General features: G+C 36.3%; 2 protein-coding genes across 2 annotated transcripts; both read left to right on the top strand.

Annotated features, from left to right (window-relative positions):
* The first annotated feature begins 721 nt into the window (after positions 1-721).
* LOC117332321 (dentin sialophosphoprotein-like) lies at positions 722-3,026 on the top strand. The gene is made up of 2 exons (XM_033891207.1): positions 722-2,857; positions 3,009-3,026. The coding sequence occupies exons 1-2, from the start codon at positions 722-724 to the stop codon at positions 3,024-3,026; spliced, it is 2,154 nt and encodes a 717-aa protein (XP_033747098.1).
* A 116-nt stretch (positions 3,027-3,142) lies between these two features.
* LOC117333493 (serine/arginine repetitive matrix protein 2-like) lies at positions 3,143-21,650 on the top strand. Its single transcript, XM_033892807.1, has 17 exons — positions 3,143-4,055; positions 4,770-4,996; positions 5,337-5,934; positions 6,138-6,349; positions 6,805-7,038; positions 7,275-7,323; positions 7,684-7,845; positions 9,442-9,495; positions 9,629-9,676; positions 10,797-10,861; positions 11,100-11,183; positions 13,544-13,864; positions 14,741-15,294; positions 17,300-17,445; positions 18,734-18,820; positions 18,953-19,006; positions 19,486-21,650. The coding sequence occupies exons 1-17, from the start codon at positions 3,249-3,251 to the stop codon at positions 19,579-19,581; spliced, it is 3,798 nt and encodes a 1,265-aa protein (XP_033748698.1). The 5' UTR covers positions 3,143-3,248; the 3' UTR covers positions 19,582-21,650.
* Positions 21,651-21,694: the final 44 nt, after the last annotated feature.

Here is a 21,694-nt window from a genome sequence, read left to right as displayed (position 1 = left end):
AACAAATAGCTGTCCGCTCCCAGATCTGATCCCATCAAAATTGAGTTAAATGAATAATAGCTTAAAATATAGCATATATAAATGTACTATACCGTGTATACAGTCACTGTCATGTACATAGCATTCAACTAAGAAAGCTCACTCTTCTTCAAACTGTATTTTCCCCAGATATCTTTGGGCAGCATGATGACTGCATGACTTTTCTAATCCTGTCAAAATCTAGGTGTGTGTGTTGAAGTAAGGGACCAAACTGATTGAAAGATCAAAACAAAACAAAATTCAAGAGGCACTACTATTTGGATGTTTCTTTTGAACTAGTCACAGGATTAAAAAGTTTTATTAAAAGCTAAAATAGACCCATCATCAGTTCAGAGTTTATAAATGGAGATATTTAATTTGCAGAATGGTGAAATAAATTTGGTGTACAATGTACTTAATTAACAGCAAGACTCACTGTGTGTGTTCTTCTGCCTAGTGTTGAACTAGTTTCACTTTTTTAAGTCCAAATGACACCCTCACACTTAGAGGTAAAGTTTAATTTGTTGGCCAATAACAAACAAAACATTTAAAGCTTCAACTGTGATTGCTTGCAATAACTTCATACTCCTGAAACCAAATTTCATATTTGTATTTTCTTCTCAAAAATGGGCACTATGTTGCATATTTTAATATTGATACATATTTGTTATGTTTCAGATCATAATCAATACTACATACTAGTATGGAAGGAGAAGGTGATGGTACAGTTCAGACAGAGGATGGCCATATGAGGATGGAAGGGGCTGATGGTGGGTCAGGTCCTACGTATACCATCTCTAAGGAAGATGGCACAGCACATGGCACAGAAGGCAACACTACACCATCTCCAGAGGAAGGTGTCCAGATAAATGATGAAGAGTCAGTAGCTTCCACCGAGACAACCCTGACTACAAAGGCAGACAGGGAAGTAAGAGAGTTGATGAAATCTGTTATTGACTCTTCTGAATCCATTGAGGACCAGTCAAGCTTCACTCAGGATGGTAGTGAGGCAACAGAGATACACATACCAGATCTGGATATTAGCTTTGACCAGTCAGAAACTGGTTCTGTTATTTTGGGACAAAACATTAACCAATCAGAGAATGATTCAGTCATTGAAGGTGTTGTAGGTCAATCAGAAAATTGTGGGTTAGAGATAGAAAGTGTTGATCAATCAGATAATGGGTCTGTTGTGGAAACAGTACCAATCATTTCACAGGGAGCCAACCGTATCAGTGTCAACAATGAATCTGATTCTCAGGAAGATGAATTAGATTCTACAAGTACAAACTTTGCTGATAATCCAGAAGACAATAATTATAAGTTTCCAACTTCAGACCAGTCAGATTCAAGTCCCAGAGATAACAGTAATCCAGAAGAGTATGGTCAGTTGATTCATAAAGAATCTGTGTCACCTGTATTAATTACATCACAACCTGATGGTACTGTTTCTCCCAGGTTACAGGTTCAAGATGGCAACATCTCTCAAGAAAAATCCTTGCAAGAGAAATCTGAAGATGGTAATATTTTCCCGGCTTTTCCTGAGGAAGAGGTGTCAAAAGACGGTACATTGTCTGATGTTCAGTTACATGAGATGTCGGAAAAAGGATCACCATTAAGTTTACAGTCACAGCAACAAGGCCAAGTTGGACAAGATGATCAACAGAGTCTGAATTCTGTGTCAAGCACACAACTAGAGGAATATGATAGTATGAACTCTTTTAACCAATACACGGAGCAGAAAAATGAGGACCAAGTAAGTCCAGAGACAGATGAAGGTCAATCTTCAGATGGAAATACCCAACCAGACATGACAGCCAATTTGTATATTACTAGTGAAACCAAAGATGGTGATGATGACCAAGCTGGTGACATTGAGGAAAGAAGAAAGGAAGAAAGCAAAGAAGTGGCCGATGAATCTGAAGAAGAGGATTCTAGTCAGTTTGCTCAGCTAATTGTTCAACATGTTCTAGGCCATGCAGTATCCTCTTTCAATGAAAGTGACACTTCACTTCATGATGATACAACCGATGCTGGTTCACAGATATCTTTGCCTACAGATGTAGGTGTAAAACCCACAATTGATAACAGTGTGCCCCAGTATCATCAAGCTACTAATATACACGGAGACATCAAAGCTACAATTAATGGTGGGACATCACCCCCAATGTATCAGGCTACAGGTACAGAGGACAGGTCACTGGACCAGAGTGGTGGGCAACAAATTACCAGGAGTCTTGCAGACTTTCAGATCGATAATAGTACATACCTGGAAGATTCATCAGGAGGTAGTGGGTTGGAACTTCTTAAAAGATCTAATATTACTTTGGATTCAGAGATGGAAAATGAAACATTTGATATTTCCATGGTTTCTGGTGAAAGTACCCAGACAGACAACCCAGAAGGCATTGTTATTTGTGGGAAGGGAACTCAGAAGTATACTGTTGAGGATACAATGTCCGACACAGATTGTTGTGGACCACACAGCAAGTTAGCTCCCTTGGCAGCATATCCTGAATTTCCTGAAAACTATGGTAATTATAAAGTGTGTAGAACGGTGGGACCAAATGAAAAAGAGTGTTTAATTTTGGAAACAGGGGAAAATGTCACCTGTAAGAAGAACAGCAAAATTCCAAAAACTTTCAGTGTTAGACAAACGGATAAAGGTAATGGTAAGGAATTTGTGTCGCAGCCTCTGAATGCTGACCAGTCCTCTCACAGTTCTCATAGCTCAATGCTTTCTGATAGCTCCAGAAATCATAAATCTTTCCCTGAAAAAGGCAGTGTCCCTGTGTACACTTCTATACCTAGAGAGGAAGAGGAAGTGAACAAACATCCAGTAGATAATGGTAATCCTGTCCTATATAATTTAAATCATGGGCAACCTTCAGTTTTGGCATCCCAAGAAAATGGAAATCCTGTAATACCAGTATCAGAAAACAGTTTTCAAGATGGTGGAAATGTTAGTTATAATGGTAATTTGCCTTCAGATGTTTACAGAGGTCTGAATAAAAATCAGTTGACTGATAGTCGTGTAGACCAAAAGATGGACCTTCATGTGGATCAGGGTGATGGGAGACAGTACAATAGGTATGGATCACAAGAGGTCGGTGCTGATGTACTAGGTCATCCCAGTTACAATGGTGATAGTGCTCAACTAGATCCACATCTTCTGAACTCCGAAATATTCCAGGATCCAATTTCTGTACGATTGTCTCAAAATTCAGGCAATGACGAAAAGAATCGATCACAGAATTCTTCAGTCCTCAAGTTTATATGCTCCTAGTTCAGGACTAACAAATTCTCATGTACAACAAATTCAAAGTCATGAAGGACAGTCTTCAAGATCATTGAATGACATGGGATCAGATAGACCACATGCTGTGCCACAATTCAGACATCATGCCCAGTTTCATAGTGAGCGTCCTGGTCAGGCTCTGGGTACACAGAATAGGGGACCTCTCATCACAGAGGAGGACTTACAGCGATATAATGTGAACTTCACTGACCCTGGGGCCTATCAGCGATACCAACAGGTACTGGCCAGGGAAAACAGTACTGGTGAAACATACGCCAAATTCTCGTCGGACCCATATCATGGTCAAACTGTACAACAGGAACCACCCATAGAGTTAGTGGATAGTATTTACAACCGAGTGCTACGTAATGAAGATCCCCGTCACAGAAACCAGATGCCACAAGGAGCATTTGAGGGTAGTTATCTTGATGCCAGGAATGATTCCAATGCTGACTTACGTAATGAAGATCCCCATCACAGAAACCATATGCCACAAGGAGCATTTGAGGGTAGTTATCTTGATGCCAGGAATGATTCCAATGCTGACTTAACTGAGACGGAGAAAGCTTTACTGTCCCGTATCTACAAGGAGTATGGAGCAGCACACCTGAGTGCTGGTGTGCCCCAGTGGTCAACCTCACTTACCAATGGCCACAGTGTCCCCAGTAGTAATGAGGTCTCGATGTCCACTCCAAGCTCTGGACCAATACCAACATTTAAAACTCTGCAAGAACAACAGGTATAATATATATATATATGATTATCCTTTGCAAGGACTTTACTTCCATATGTACAAATAATGATAAATTCTTAAACATGAATTACATTGCATAATAATTTATATAGTTCAAATACAGAGTAATAGAATGTGTATAAGGTTTAGTACATGCACAGAGTTACAGAATGTGTTGTTATGTAAAATTGGGCTATAAATGTGTAATTAATGTCTTTAAACTACCAAGGAATTTAGTACCCAGACATGAACAATTTGTATAATGTAATATGTAAGAAACACATAGTGAAATCAGATCACATGAAAATAAGAAATTATACATACCACTGATATAATATGGTGGACCTTAAGCATGGACAGTGTTATTATGCTGTAAGTATACATTAATTATCTACCATAACTATGTACCCACCTTCCTGGTTATTTTTGTGGTATGATTACAGACTAGCTGTATACATTAATCTACCATAACTATGTACCCACCTTCCTGTTTTTGTGGTATGATTACAGACTAGCTGTATACATTAATCTACCATAACTATGTACCCACCTTAAAGCTTCCTGGTTAGTTTTTGTGGCATGATTACAGACTAGCTGAGTGATACAGGCCCCATGGACCTCTTGTGTTATTTTTGTGGTATGATTACAGACTAGCTGTATACATTAATCTACCATAACTATGTACCCACCTTCCTGGTTAGTTTTGTGGTATGATTACAGACTAGCTGGATGCAGATGTTCCAGACTCTGGAGGAGAGACATGAGCAGGAGATGAAACACCAGCTTCGTCAACACAAGGACACCATATTTAATATTCAACAGAGGATGGAGAATGAACTGTTTGATCAGCAACAGCAGCTCAAGCACAAACTCAAGGTTCATAAAAAGGCTTTGGAGGACAGTTCATTCAACAGCACTGCCGAGTCACAGACACCAGATACTTATAGGCAAGTATATATGGAGTCCTGTTTTGGATCCCAAATCTTTAGTCATGTATCAAAATTGGTACATGGTGGTTTGTTATTTCTGATGAACAAAATATGTAAATACTACCAGATATATACATATGTACTGGGAAGCTTTGACCCTCTAATTTTCATCTCAAGGGGAATACACATGTACCTGTGAAATTTTTAATATCTTCTTGAATTTGTCCTCTTCTTATTGGGAGAAAATTGTGAATATAGTTTCAGCAAAACAAACTCTGAATTGGTGATATTCTTAAATTAGAATCAGAAAGTGCACCCTAAGTCAGAGAAATTGATAAATGATTTTCTTTGTGTATAGAGGTGAAGTGAGATCTCCATACATATCCCCAAGACAGAACACAGACAAATCCCCAAGACAAGCCCAAAACAGGGATTCAACAAGAAATCCTCGCGAACACTCTCCCTCCTGGCGTGAAATTTACCAGGAAGTCAGGCAGTCACTTGAGGATCATCCACCTGTTCGGCGATCACTGGATGGTGAGTTTACTCTTGCCCCTAGAGAGTCACCATCACAGAGGGCTCACAGTTCACCCCCAACATTAACAACACCTCCGAGGACAAGGTCACCAGAAAGACCTAGATCACCACGGCCAAAATCTCCACCAAGATCAAGACTCCAACGGTCAAAATCTCCACCTATGTCAAGATCATCAAGGGCAAGGTCACCACCTAGGTCGAGGTCACCTGAAATGAGATCACCACCAAGGTCAAGATCTCCGAAAGCAAGGTCAAGATCCCCTAAGGCAGTATCACCACCCAGAGCTAGATCAAGGTCACCTCCAGTATCTAGATCCTATCTAGAGAGGATGACTGGCGATGCAGGTGAGGTACCTCCCAGGGCTGGAGTATACAGCAGTCCCATGCCCATACGCCGAGGGAAAGGCAGTCAGTCAAAGGTATGTAGACTCTGTCATACATTTAGTATTTACTTAAGGTCATGTATGTAATGAAAACATGTTGGAGTTTGGTGCCCCTGGAAGGGTGAAACATCAGGTCGCCAAACAATTTTTTTATTGCAAATTAATCTTTTCTTTGAATCTTTGAAAAAGGAAAAATCGCATCAGCGTTTTTTGCATTTGAACAATACTTTTAATTGTAGGTGTCTCCATCAGCCAAACCAAGAACACCTCCTAGAAACAAGGAAATCTACCCCCTGATTGTCTCCCCTTCCATGAGCGAGAAACGCCAGAGTTCTGTACTACAGAGGGAGCTAGAGGACCGACATCGTGAACGTGTGGAGCAGCAGGAGAGTTTTAACTCAGAGCTGTATAGCTCAGCCACCCTGTCTGATGACGTTCATCTTTCATCTAGGTAGCCCATGTACTGTACAGACATCCCTTAATACAATATATCGTAATTTCCAGTTGAAACATTGCCATCATATTTCGAATATCTACTTGGTTGAAGCTTGATAATGTATAGTATTCACTCTTCATTGTAGAAACTAAACAGTGACTTTCATTATAGGATTCAGCTGGAGCATTTAAAACTTTTTTCCTATGCTATAGTCTAAGTATTTATATCATTCTGCAAAATATCATTTTATTGTGCATACATTAAATAATATGTAGGTTAAGTTTTAGTTTAAACTAATTAATTTGGCTAATCAGTGATAAGAGATTGGGCACAAGTTATGACAATGCTGTGTCCTCTCATAGTGAAAAAGAGGAAAATATAAATATTAAGCATTAAATTAGAAATAAAGGGCACAAATTCTGTGTTATATTCCATTTGAAGTAAAAAAAGTTCTGTTTTTTTTTAATCAGCACAAGAGTCGGATTGAGAGAAAAGCATGCCAAGCACATGGCAGACCTCCGTGAATACTATGAGAAGGAGCTTCAGGGATTGAGGCAGGCACTCAGAGCTTCTGATAGTGACACTGCCATTGGACACAAATCACTTCAGCATTTTGTATCAGAAAATGAGAGTTTACATCATGAGATTGGGCTACAGAGAGAGAAGGTTTCTGAATTAGAGGACAAACTGAGCTTGTCTGACAGGTGAGGGGTACTGGGTACCCAAGTTAATAGTGGTATAAAGAGTAACTTAAAAATGAATGTTTAACACTTAACATAAAGAGCATGAAAACTTGTTTTGTTTCCATATCAAAATTTAGATGTCACAGATTATTAGTTTCAGGATTTTTTGGTAACAGTTAGTAGGTAATGGAAATTGTTTTCCTTTTTTTCCCCTTTTGTTCCTTTTTTTTTTAAAGATGTTGCTTATTTTATTTCAGGAGGAACTATGACATTGAACAGAAAGTGAAAGCTTTGGAGGCCAGGGCTGTAAGTCTTTTCATACATCAGAAAAATGATTTCATTTAATCAATTAATAGGGTATTTTAGACTATTTATAAGAGTTTAGACATAACTAACATCCAAAGCCAGAATTCAAACCTGCACTTACTGTTTGAATCAACAGTCATAGAAAATAAAAAGACTTGTAAGAAAGAATCAGAACCAAACAACGCCATATCAAGTAGATCTGTATCATAATATCACACTCTGTATGGAATTGTTACTTTTTTGTCCTTCTCAGAACTTAAAATCATAACTTAACCAATATTTTGAATTGATTATTTATATTGTCCATTTTGATTTAAAATCAAGGAATATTATATATCGGTATACCATGTCATGTTTCAGGCTGAATATGCTGACTTCTACAAAGAGGCCCAGGATAAGATTTCCACATTCCGCTCTACAGTAGAGGAGCTACAGTATCGTATTGGAGAGAAGGACGACTTACTAGAACAGCTGAGGGCAGAGAACAACGCACATAAAAACAACCTGAAAAAGGCTAAAAAGGTGGGAAGAATGGTCACCAAGACAACAGGACATATTCAGTTATACATGGCAGACTGATTTTAAATATATTTTCCCTTTTGATCTGAATTTTTCCAGTGTGTCTGAAAGCTCAGTTCATGTAAAGTGTTGGCTTACCTAATGAATTTGTTAGAATATGTTGGTTCATCTGATTACCAGTAAAAGTTAACAAGATATAAAGAGGTTACACAACGAGTGGTCATTGTACATGGTAAGGTTACACAACGAGTGGTCATTGTACATGGTAAGGTTACACAACGAGTGGTCATTGTACATGGTAAGGTTACACAACGAGTGGTCATTGTACATGGTAAGGTTACACAACGAGTGGTCATTGTACATGGTATTTCTTTCACTCGAGTTAGTTATTTTTCAAAATTTAAAAGATAACACAAACTTTAGCAAGTGTTTTTTGTAACTTTTGAAAAATAACTAAGTCGAAAGTACTTATTAATAACAACACCCATGAGTTTGTGTGGCCTGTTTCTACCACAATAGAAAAGATATTCTGAGGATTTCATACCTTTGGAGTTGAATAACAGCACAGGTGTCTGCTTCTGGTTAGTGTTTATAGAAAAAATATCAACAAGGTGTAACACTCGAAAAGTTGTAAGTAGGGGTGAGCTTCGATTTACTTTAAATTTAAGTTCAATCCGACTGAAATATCAATTGCACACACTTCGGTAACATACCTTGGTTTAGAATCCGTAAATAGTAATGCATGTTATTCTTTTGTCGTATGATAATGATTTTAAGATGAGAAAATGGATCAAAAGCGGCCGTGATAGCTGACAATACATCGACTGTGATATAGAAGTAGTCTGTATATTTTTGAGCAGTATGCAGTTTGATTGGTCGACAGCTCTGTAAATAATACTAACTATGATTGTCGACCAATCAATAGCCTACTTCCATTCCACAGTCGATGCATCATCTGATCTTTAAGTGTTAGTCCCGGAGTCATACTAAGGGATTTTTGAAAATAAGATCTGTTTTATGACATGTTTTATACTATAATTTTTGTATTTTTGAAGATATCAAAGATTTTTCAGCTATTTACGAATGATATCAATTAAGGTTGAGTAACACAATTTAATTCTGTTAAGTACACAATATAAATCTTATTTATCCAATATGCAAAACAATACCCATTCATATATTTTGAATATCTATTGACAAACATTTATGAGGTGAGCTATCTGTTCTACAACAGCTCTTTGTTTTTAATGGTGGTCTAGTGGTAGGGAGCAAGTCTATATGTTACAGAAAGGTTGTCTGTATGAGACCCAGGCACTGTGTTGTGTCCTTGAGAAGGATACTTTACTCCATTGTGTTCAGTTGACTCAGCTGTGATTGACTACGTAATAGGACAGCACAAAAAATGTCATTTATAAACTATTTGCTCCAAAATGTCAGCTACGGCTGCATGCTCCCTAAGGAGTTGAGAACGACTGGTTACTAAGGGCAGCTTAAACTACAGATAATGATTGGTAAACTGCTTTGAGATGGCTATATTGCTGTGATATAGTACTACATGTATATAAGAACTTTAAATTCTCATTATTATTATTTGTCCAGGTACAAGAAGATCAGGCTACCTACATACACAGGGACCGTACAGCTTTGGAGAAGGTGAGGATGCTAACATTTTAATGTTCTATATTTTCAATTTCCATATTGTTACAAAACCCGAAGACATATGCATTTCTGCTGTAGTCCTATTCTACTTGCCATTGAGATTAACCTTTGAATTTATACATTTTAGTTGGTAGAACAGTTCCAGGCCAATGAGAGGGAGCGTAGCATACTCAAGGTATGTAACGTTAAAATCTTAATATCTAATTTTTGAGAGAAAAAAAATAAGGACTTTTATCTTATAAGTCCCCTCCTGGTGAAACTGGGGGACTGTAGGTTTTCTATCTGTCCATCTTGTATCTATGTACATACTCCAACGTTTGTCAGCACTCTAGCAGCTGAGGGTGTACATACTTACATACTCCAACGTTTGTCAGCACTCTAGCAGCTGAGGGTGTACATACTTACATACTCCAACGTTTGTCAGCACTCTAGCAGCTGAGGGTGTACATACTTACATACTCCAACGTTTGTCAGCACTCTGGCAGCTGAGGGTGTACATACTTACATACTCCAACGTTTGTCAGCACTCTGCCAGCTGAGGGTGTACATACTTAAATACTGCAACGTTTGTCAGCACTCTAGCAGCTGAGGGTGTACATACTTACATACTCCAACGTTTGTCAGCACTCTGGCAGCTGAGGGTGTACATACTTAAATACTCCAACGTTTGTCAGCACTCTGGCAGCTGAGGGTGTACATACTTAAATACTCCAACGTTTGTCAGCACTTTGGCAGCTGAGGGTGTACATACTTAAATACTCCCAACATTTGTCAGCACTCTAGCAGCTGAGGGATTTTAATCAAACTTCACACAAAGATGAAGGACCATAATATCTCAGACAAGTCGGAGTCAGTCAAGTCAGGAGTCGGGGATTTCGGGACAAGGTCAATGTCCCTGTTACAAGTTTTAGTAGGGGCAGGTATGGGACATGTATTGCTTTAGCAATACCCAGTATGCTTCTTTCATTTTACAACGTGTACATACAAGAATGTATATGATTTAAGTGAATTTTGCTTGATATATGAGTAGATTAAATGTTAATGACAAAGTTGTCACTATCAATACTTTCAGTCAAGTTAATTCAATGTATTTAGAAATCACTGTAATTAACAAAATGTACCATTTCTTTTGGAATAATGAAAATGTAATTAACCTTTAGTCTAAATGCTAAGCTCCATGCCATGGTAAAAATTGCAGTATTATAACCTATGAAAAAATGGCCTGGGTCCTTTGAGTAATGAGACTTTAATACTAGGGTTTGTTTAAACTTATTATGTTCTTTTGTCTGTTGCAGGAATCGGTTAATGATCTAGAAAATAAACTGTATGATGCTAGGACAGAGAATGTGGAGATGAAGAGGTAACTATTTTTTGTTACAAACTTTTTGATAGGAATTACAACAGAAAATGCTACCTACATCTTATTATATTGCTCCTTATAGATATCATCATTCCTAAATGAAAGATTTGGTCTGTCAAGATTACACAAAAATACCAATCTAGACTACCATTTTGACATGATTTATTATTTTTTTTATAATGTAAAATGTTTAAATCATCAGCTGAGGTGTATAATGAAAAAAATATTTTTTGTTCAGAACCATCACGAAGTTAGAGTTGGAGAACAGGAGACTGGGCAGGGAAAACGATAACCTACACCATAAAATCTCCCAGGGTATCAGGTAAGTATCTAATAACCTACACCATAAAATCTCCCAGGGTATCAGGTAAGTATCTAATAACCTACACCATAAAATCTCCCAGGGTATCAGGTAAGTATCTAATAACCTACACCATAAAATCTCCCAGGGTATCAGGTAAGTATCTAATAACCTACACCATAAAATCTCCCAGGGTATCAGGTTAGTATCTAATAACCTACACCATAAAATCTCCCAGGGTATCAGGTAAGTATCTAATAACCTACACAATAAAATCTCCCAGGGCATCAGGTAAGTATCTAATAACCTACACCATAAAATCTCCCAGGGTATCAGGTTAGTATCTAATAACCTACACCATAAAATCTCCCAGGGTATCAGGTAAGTATCTAATAACCTACACAATAAAATCTCCCAGGGCATCAGGTAAGTATCTAATAACCTACACAATAAAATCTCCCAGGGTATCAGGTAAGTATCTAATAACCTACACCATAACATCTCCCAGGGTCTCAGGTTAGTATCTAATAACCTACACCATAAAATCTCCCAGGGTATCAGGTTACAGGTAAGTATCTAATAACCTACACCATAAAATCTCCCAGGGTATCAGGTTACAGGTAAGTATCTAATAACCTACACCATAAAATCTCCCAGGGTATCAGGTTAGTATCTAATAACCTACACCATAAAATCTCCCAGGGTATCGGGTTAGTATCTAATAACCTACACCATAAAATCTCCCAGGGTATCAGGTAAGTATCTAATAACCTACACCATAAAATCTCCCAGGGTATCAGGTAAGTATCTAATAACCTACACCATAAAATCTCCCAGGGTATCAGGTTAGTATCTAATAACCTACACCATAAAATCTCCCAGGGTATCAGGTTAGTATCTAATAACCTACACCATAAAATCTCCCAGGGTATCAGGTAAGTATCTAATAACCTACACCATAAAATCTCCCAGGGTATCAGGTTAGTATCTAATAATGTACACCATAAAATATCACAGGGTATCAGGTAAGTATCTAATAACCTACACCATAAAATCTCCCAGGGTATCAGGTAAGTATCTAATAACCTACACCATAAAATCTCCCAGGGTATCAGGTAAGTATCTAATAACCAACACAATAAAATCTCCCAGGGTATCAGGTAAATATCTAATAATGTACACCATAAAATCTCCCAGGGTATCAGGTAAGTATCTAATAACCTACACCATAAAATCTCCCAGGGTATCAGGTAAGTATCTAATAACCTACACCATAAAATATCACAGGGTATCAGGTAAGTATCTAATAACATACACCATAAAATCTCCCAGGGTATCAGGTAAGTATCTAATAACCTACACCATAAAATCTCCCAGGGTATCAGGTAAGTATCTAATAACCTACACCATAAAATCTCCCAGGGTATTAGGTAAGTATCATATAACCTACACCATAAAATCTCCCAGGGTATCAGGTAAGTATCTAATAACCTACACCATAAAATCTCCCAGGGTATCGGGTTAGTATCTAATAACCTACACCATAAAATCTCCCAGGGTATCAGGTAAGTATCTAATAACCTACACCATAAAATCTCCCAGGGTATCAGGTAAGTATCATATAACCTACACCATAAAATCTCCCAGGGTATCAGGTTAGTATCTAATAACCTACACCATAAAATCTCCCAGGGTATCAGGTAAGTATCTAATAACCTACACCATAAAATCTCCCAGGGTATCGGGTTAGTATCTAATAACCTACACCATAAAATCTCCCAGGGTATCAGGTTAGTATCTAATAACCTACACCATAAAATCTCCCAGGGTATCAGGTAAGTATCTAATAATGTACACCATAAAATCTCCCAGGGTCTCAGGTTAGTATCTAATAACCTACACCATAAAATCTCCCAGGGTATCAGGTTAGTATCTAATAACCTACACCATAAAATCTCCCAGAGTATCAGGTAAGTATCTTACTGTAATTTACAAGATCTAAACAAAATGATAACATTAACATTGATGTCATTGGTAGGCTATGTTTTAGAGATAATTACTATCATGATTAATGATTTACATTGGTAGGTTATGTATAAGTAATAATCACTATCATGATTAATGATTTACATTGGTACGTTATGTATTAGAGATAATCACTTCCATGATTAATTATTTACATTGGTAGGTTATGTATAAGTAATAATCGCTATCATGATTAATGATTTACATTGGTAGGTTATGTATAAGTAATAATCACTATTATAATTAATGATTTACATTGGTAGGTTATGTATTACAGATAATCACTACCATGATTAATTATTTATTGGTAGGTTATGTATTAGCATGGTTAACTTATTTTTTTTTTCACTTTTCAGTCACACAATATCCGGCTCTATCTACAACAGTTTAAATGAGTCCTTGGCAGTTCAGCAGGAAGCACTGGCCCTAGACCATCGCCACCCTTCTCCTGCCAGGCCTGCCAGTAAGCCTACCCCAACTCAAACCAACCATGCTTCTTCCAGACATCACACAGATCACACCTCATCTAGGCTCCATCCTCAATCTGATAGCCACTCTCCTACAAGGTCACAACCTGTATCAGCACCTTATGTGGACAATAGTGGCCTAAACAACTCTGTACACCAAAGTCAGGAGAATGTTCTGAATGGATCCTTCCATCGATCAGAGGACACTTTGTGAGTAACAGTCACATGTCTTCATTACAAGATTGATTAATAATATAGAGATGTTACTATCAATAATCAACTTAAGGATAAAACATGAACTAGTTCAGTGTAATGATAGAAGTGATACTTGGAGTTTTATTGATAGAAGTGATACTTGGAGTTTTATTGATAGAAGTGATACTCAGAGTTTTATTGATAGAAGTGATACTCAGAGTTTTATTGATAGAAGTGATACTTGGAGTTTTATTGATAGAAATGATACTTGGAGTTTAATTGATAGAAGTGATACTTGGAGTTTTATTGATAGAAGTGATACTTGGAGTTTTATTGATAGAAATGATACTCAGAGTTTTATTGATAGAAGTGATACTTGGAGTTTTATTGATAGAAGTGATAGAAGTGATACTTGGAGTTTTATTGATAGAAGTGATACTTGGAGTTTTATTGATAGAAATGATACTCAGAGTTGTAATGATAGAACTGATACTTGGAGTTTTATTGATAGAAATGATACTCGGAGTTTTATTGATAGAAGTGATAGAAGTGATACTTGGAGTTTTATTGATAGAAGTGATAGAAGTGATACTTGGGAGTTTTATTGATAGAAATGATACTCGGAGTTTTATTGATAGAAATGATACTTGGAGTTTTATTGATAGAAGTGATACTTGGAGTTTTATTGATAGAAATGATACTCGGAGTTTTATTGATAGAAGTGATAGAAGTGATACTTGAGTTTTATTGATAGAAATGATACTTGGAGTTTTATTGATAGAAGTGATAGAAGTGGTACTTGAGTTTTATTGATAGTTTAGTTACCAACATGAGGTTCTGTTGCTTTGTATAACAAATTGGTCCAGTATACTTCATTTGTTATATTGTCAGATTGGTGAGAACACCACCCAGAAGTACAAGGTCAAGGTCACAACTAGAGAGGGAGGATGATCTGATTCCTGTGACCTCTCCAATCATGCGGGCAGAAGAGGAGCTCTACCGATTGCGAGACGTCTTACGGAACTCTCCCACACCATCAAGGGAGCCTGCTCAGCCAAAATTACAGAAGAAAAAGTTCTATGGTAGTGATGTGGTTACGCAAAGTCGACGGGCAGATATGTCCCCAGACAGGCGCTCAGACAATTTGAAACTGAAGAAAAAATCAACTCCTAGCTCACCATTAGTGAAATCCTCAAAGCATTCCAAATTAGAACCACCACATTCTAAATCAAGATCTTCTCGTAAAACTACACAGACATTAGTCAAAGACCAGAATGGAAAAGAGGATTTTTCTAGTCAGACAAGATTTGATGTAAATGCTGACAATCAAGTGCCAAGATCTCCAGGTGATGGTCAGCATAACGGTGTTGTATGGACAAACAAGAAACCCCCAGGTGGAGATAACTCCAGTGTTACTCATAACGAGGACAGAAAGAAAAAGAAAGGTAATGACACCATCACATGGTCTTTGCATGTCTTGAATTTTGTGTAAAACTTTGTGATATTGTTTGTTTGGATAACAAACTTGGTAAAGAACATATATAAAATAAAGTGTCAGTGGTTTTATGTACAAACTCTTTATTTTGGTGTCAACGTAAAAGCTAAAAACCAATCTAATTAAAAAACATTTTTTGAAATTTGATTGAAAATTCAAAATTGGATATTTTTATTTTTTGAAAGAATTGAAGTTAAATTCATTTTAGTTGGTGAAAACAGAAATATTAATTGATGAGAGTAGAACTGATTTATATTGAAGAGCCTACTAGTGAGATTACATGGTAAACATTTTCTTATAACTATGCTGTTGTTTTGTAGAACTGGATGTTTTGTTTTGTGTTGTTTTTTTTTTACCATTTCTCTATGCATGTGTTTTTTGAGATTGATAGAGGATAATTTTGGTTGAAATTGACAAATTTGCATGCAAATGTTTTTGTATAATTTTTCGTGAAAGAAATATTTTGTGATAAGGATAGAATTTTGAAGAGTGCCTTTTACCACCATTCTTGTTCAGTAATGAGAAGCCCTAGGGGGCGTTCTCGACCAAGGTCGAGGTCATCAAGTCCTTGTGTGAGGCGGCGCCCCTCCAGTCTACCTCGGGTGCCCCGCCCTTGTCGTAGTAAGTCGAGTGACTAGCTAACTCAGACTAACTCAACAGTTCAATGGCTTGGGACATTATATATTACCCAGTAAAACATGCTTATTGTTTAGGTGGTGTGTCTTAGTACAGTGTTGGAATATTTACTCATTAATTTTATTGTTTGGAATTAATTGTCGCATTAATTTATTTTCCAAATTTGGCAACCCAGTATCTACTTACACGTGTTTTGGGATAGGTTATTTTTGTTGCCTTTTTATGTTTTTTACTAAATTTAATTTGACTGTTTTAAAAACATATTCTGTATAGCTGTTTTAAAAACATATTCTGTATAACTGTTTTAAAAACATATTCTGTATAGCTGAACAAATTTTTGATACTAAAACTACCTAGTACTAAAATTTAGTGAATATCTAGGTTGTTTGACATTTATAACAAGAATGTCAAATTTTTTTATTATCTTTAAATAAAAGACAGATATTTAGAAGGTCCAAATGCTCTATATGATATATATATTTTAAATGATTATTGATTTTAATTTACTGAACATGTCATAATCTAGAATGATCGGTAAATTACTCTGGCTAGATCTGAAGCTTGAAATGAAAAATAACTACATGTATCTTCATTGTATTTATAAACAAACTGAACCTTTAAGTACAACACCTCACAAAATCTAATATCTCAAGATTTCATGTGTCTTAAATTGGTGTACAGGATGGTTTTTATTCCTCTTAAGTAGAGCCTTTATGCTGTCCCAGAATTAAATTTGTCAAGATGTATTTTCTTTTGTGTACCAGTAATATTTGCCTTGGTGAATTCTCCTCATTAGCTTCAATTCATGGACATGGAAATAATTACACATGTACAAATTAGGTCTGGTTGGTTTGTAAAGTACAAAATTGTATGAATATTTTGTAAAACTTTAAAAACAGAGAAAAAGTTTCTGTGTAAATTTCTAAACTTATTATAATGTATAAGTAACCAATTGTCCATACAGAGAAAAAAAAACTTGCTAAACAGAGTTTGATGTTTATGATATACATATTCCGTGACAGGGGAAATAATTATATAAATATCTTGTTATCAACAGAAATTTTCCATAACAGTGAAAAGCATACCATTTTTAGGAGTCTTTTCCCATGAAATTGTTATATTACCAAAAGATGGTCTCTGTACTCTTGTTATGTTCATGTTCAAAATTTTGTTAAAGTCTGTAGGACATAGGTATCACATATCACTATTGTAATTATCAAAGTGTGGGAGTGAAATGTCTTACTGTAATATATATATAGTAAGACAATATTTATGGTACAGGTATAAATTCACTCACAGTTAATTACCTCCCCTTACAGAAGCTGTAGAACCCACTATGACTGTGGATCAGATGCTGGACAGAGTACGAGCCGGGGATTACCTCTCTAGACCTGACTGGGAAGATAAATACACATCTATGGCATCTAAACCCAAGGCCTCTCCTGCTTCTCCACGACAACCTACAGTAAGTATGACATCCTAACACAAGGCCTCTCAAGACAACCTACAGTAAGTATGACATCTAAACCCAAGGCCTCTCACGACAACCTACAGTAAGTATGACTCTATACCCAAGACCTCTTGTCCTTCTCCACGACAACCTACAGTAAGTATGACTATAAGCCCAAGACCTCTTGTCCTTCTCCACGACAACCTACAGTAAGTATGACATCTAAACCCAAGGCCTCTCGTACTTCTCCACGACAACCTACAGTATGTATGACATCTAAACCCAAGGCCTCTCCTGCTTCTCCACAACAACCTACAGTAAGTATGACATCTAAACCCAAGGCCTCTCCTGCTTCTCCACAACAACCTACAGTAAGTATGACATCTAAACCCAAGGCCTGTCCTGCTTCTCCATGACAACCTACAGTAAGTATGACTCTAAACCCAAGGCCTCTCCTACTTCTCCACGACAACCTACAGTAAGTATGACATCTAAACCCAAGGCCTCTCCTGCTTCTCCACAACAACCTACAGTAAGTATGACATCTAAACCCAAGGCCTCTCCTGCTTCTCCACGACAACCTACAGTAAGTATGACATCTAAACCCAAGGCCTCTCACGACAACCTACAGTAAGTATGACATCTAAACCCAAGGCCTCTCCTGCTTCTCCATGACAACCTACAGTAAGTATGACATCTAAACCCAAGGCCTCTCACGACAACCTACAGTAAGTATGACTATAAGCCCAAGACCTCTTGTCCTTCTCCACGACAACCTACAGTAAGTATGACATCTAAACCCAAGGCCTCTCGTACTTCTCCACGACAACCTACAGTAAGTATGACATCTAAACCCAAGGCCTCTCCTGCTTCTCCACGACAACCTACAGTAAGTATGACATCTAAACCCAAGGCCTCTCACGACAACCTACAGTAAGTATGACATCTAAACCCAAGGCCTCTCCTACTTCTCCACGACAACCTACAGTAAGTATGACATCTAAACCCAAGGCCTTTCTAGCATCTTCACAACAATCTACAGTAACTCTGATAGGCTGTACTTTCATTTAAATAAAAGGTTACCAGATGGTGTGACCGTACTGACCCTACAGACGATATTGAATGGGTCCAGTCGAATATAACATGTTTATCACTCCCCATTTTCAGATAACCCACCATTGCCATGTATAAATGTTGACATTGTTCTCTTTTTGCCTTTTATACTTGATATATTAAGAAGTGTGTATGTCAATTTATCAACAATGGGGACTTTTTGTTAATAAAGATATAACTGTATTTTCAGTCTCGTGAGGACAGAATCAAGGAGAGACTGAGGTCCATAGGTGACCTGGAACACCGATACGATGACCTCAATACAGAAAAACGACAAGTAAGGATTACGATAACTTAACTTCTGAATTTTCATTTCATTTGTTAACTTACTATACTATCAGTGGTACCAATACTGAGTTTGTTCAGGTTTTTACACAGTACCTTCAATTCATGCTTTCATTTATTTCAGCTTGAATCAGCTCTAAGTCGGTTACCTTCTCATGGTAAAAGTAGGAAAAAGAAGGTAAGTGATTTTATTGATTGATATCACTTTCAAAGTTTCCAATTCTACCTTCATCATCTTATCTTTTAAAAATTATCAGGGAATATTTTAAAACTTGACACAATTTACCCGGCGAGTAACAGTTAACAGTGTAAACTAATAAAGAGCAATAAGTGTCCGTATGCTCTCCAGAATGTTACAAAATTTGAAATAATGCTTTGAGTCCAGAAAATTATGGTTAAGAAATTCTTCAATTTAAATGATAGGGTCAAAAACATCAAGGTTACAGGTCTGTAGAAAAACATAATGATTTAATTAGCAGGTCAAGGAGACTTGTCATTTAGAGTCTTTTTGTATCCTTTGAAATTATATTGTAAAGTCTTCTAAAAGTATTTTTGGAGGGAAAATTGATATCTACATATGAATTTGTGATGAACAGTTGGCTGGTATTGTTTGTATTAGATATGATTGATTTAATGTAATGTATATTAATTCTACAGGAGGAAATAGAGGATAACCTTGACCGAGTGGAGCGGGAACTGGGATCAGTGAGAATGTCACTGAAACGGTACAATGTTCTCAAGTCTACTATATAAAATTGTCACTGAATCCATGTACCGAACTCCAGGATTCTGTGTACCGATCTCCAGGACTCTGTGTCCCGATCTCCAGGACTCTGTATATGTGTATCAAGGACTTTTTGTACCACGTTCACTGAAGTGAGATATAACTATGTTTGTGTACCAAGGACTTTCACGTTCACTGAAGTGAGATATAACTGTGTTTGTGACAAAGGACAGAAATGCCAAGAAAACTGGAGTCTTCCTAGGATATTCCCTGTTATACGCTGCCAGCCCAGATCACATTCTCTATGACTCTGGGTTAAAAAAGAACTATATACTGCCTTCTTACAATATGACAATGTTCAGGATGTGATAATCAGTTTTCACCTGAATCTGTTTTATTATACATTTTGAGATGGTAATAATTAACCTAATCAGTTACATTTGAATTAATGTAATTGGATTGTTGTTAATTAGTTATGATTATATACATATAATTATTCCTTGATGGTTAATTTCAAATTAGTTAATATTATATATGATACATGGTTTTAGTGTAGCTATCTCCAGCTCCACGAAACGTAGCTATCTCCAGCTCCACAAAACTGAAACTGTTCTTAGCATTTTAATCCTCTCTTCCTCGATCTTTAATGTTCAAGAATTCTCAACAGTGTCTCATGATCATAGGTCTGACATCATTTGAAACCTTGATGTTTGTAAATGTCTTAGACACAACCAATTCACTGTTTCAGATATTGAAAAAATACATTTCAAACTGTTATTGGATATATTGAATTATTGCAGATGATATCAATATATGTCACATGTACATGATCATAAATGAAACAACAAAAGTCAGATTTGATAAATAACTGTTATAACGATGTAGATAAGGATTTTTTCACATCAGGCAGAGATCTTTAATTCATTAAAAGTAAATTGGCTACATCTTTATATTCATAGTCAATGAAAAAAGATGATTATTTTTCAATTGTAAACAATACTACCATTTTTCAATAATTCTACAAGAATAACTGAGTTTCCTCCCTTTAAATACCTTGAAATATATGTAGACAAATCAATTCATCCATTTCAGATCTCTATGGGGAAAATATAAACTAACTGTTTAACATGATATTCTTATTCTATTTGATTATACAAGTAGTTATACTATAAACAGTAAAAGCTAGCAGTTATTATATATATAATTCAGCTGTAGATCATATATTGCCAATTTTAAAGTGATGTACGTACATACTAGCAATGGTAGTTAATATATTCTGTAGGGAAGATTCAAAACAACCAGCAAATTATATAGGAAAAAGCTGTTAACTAGTTGCTGCTTATAGCTATATACATCCATGTAGCCATAAATGTATATTTGTAAATAGAGTTTGTGTATATATAATTGACATTATAATTACTCTTCTTGTATATAAATGTATATTTGTAAACGGTAGTAGAGGTTGTGTAAACTGACATTGTTATTATTATACTGGTATGTAAATGTAAGTATATACTCACAGTTTTATCACTTAACACCTGCCTACATTAATCATTAATTGTTATAAGCTTGGTGCAGAATTGTGCGTCACTTCTACCTTCTTGCCATAGTGTTTTAGTATGTTGTTTTATAACGATAATCACAATTCATTTGATAATCAGTGTTAAATTTTATCACAACATTTTATAACTTGTCGCTATATAATTAATCCGGTCAAACTAAGGCCAGTTATATCAACTTTTTACTGCTTTGCTTATTAGGGGTTGCAGATTTGTTCAAAATTCCTTTGTTATTCACTGTAAACTATATTTGTTTATGTTTTGATTTAACTAATTCTGTCTCATTTTAATTTATGAACTATTATCTATTGATTAATCGGTATCAGTTTGATTTGTGATAAATCGGGTATATTTATTATCAATTGTTAATCATTCTTGATTATATATATTTATGTTTTAATGTACAGTATGGATCACATGGTCGACCATTAATCACAAACTTCTAATGAAATTTGTAAAATCTTTCATACAGGCTGACAAATATTTCATGTGGCACCTAATATTTTGTTTGAGAAAGACTGTAGCATTCTAAAAAGATTTAAAAAAACACTTTTTGTGAAGTATACTTTCTGAAACTGTCAGA

The sequence above is a fragment of the Pecten maximus genome, chromosome 8 (assembly GCF_902652985.1).
Source record: "Pecten maximus chromosome 8, xPecMax1.1, whole genome shotgun sequence".
Taxonomy (NCBI): domain Eukaryota; kingdom Metazoa; phylum Mollusca; class Bivalvia; order Pectinida; family Pectinidae; genus Pecten; species Pecten maximus.
This window is presented reverse-complemented; position numbering and strand designations above follow the sequence as displayed.

Coding starts and splice junctions, on each gene's coding strand:
- LOC117332321 (XM_033891207.1), top strand. CDS start 722: ATGGAAGGAGAAGGTGATGGTACAGTTCAGACAGAGGATGGCCATATG.
- LOC117333493 (XM_033892807.1), top strand. CDS start 3,249: ATGACGAAAAGAATCGATCACAGAATTCTTCAGTCCTCAAGTTTATAT. Junction 9,677..10,796: donor GGGAGCGTAGCATACTCAAG/GTATGTAACGTT, acceptor TGTCTGTTGCAG/GAATCGGTTAATGATCTAGA. Junction 11,184..13,543: donor AAAATCTCCCAGGGTATCAG/GTAAGTATCTAA, acceptor TTCACTTTTCAG/TCACACAATATCCGGCTCTA.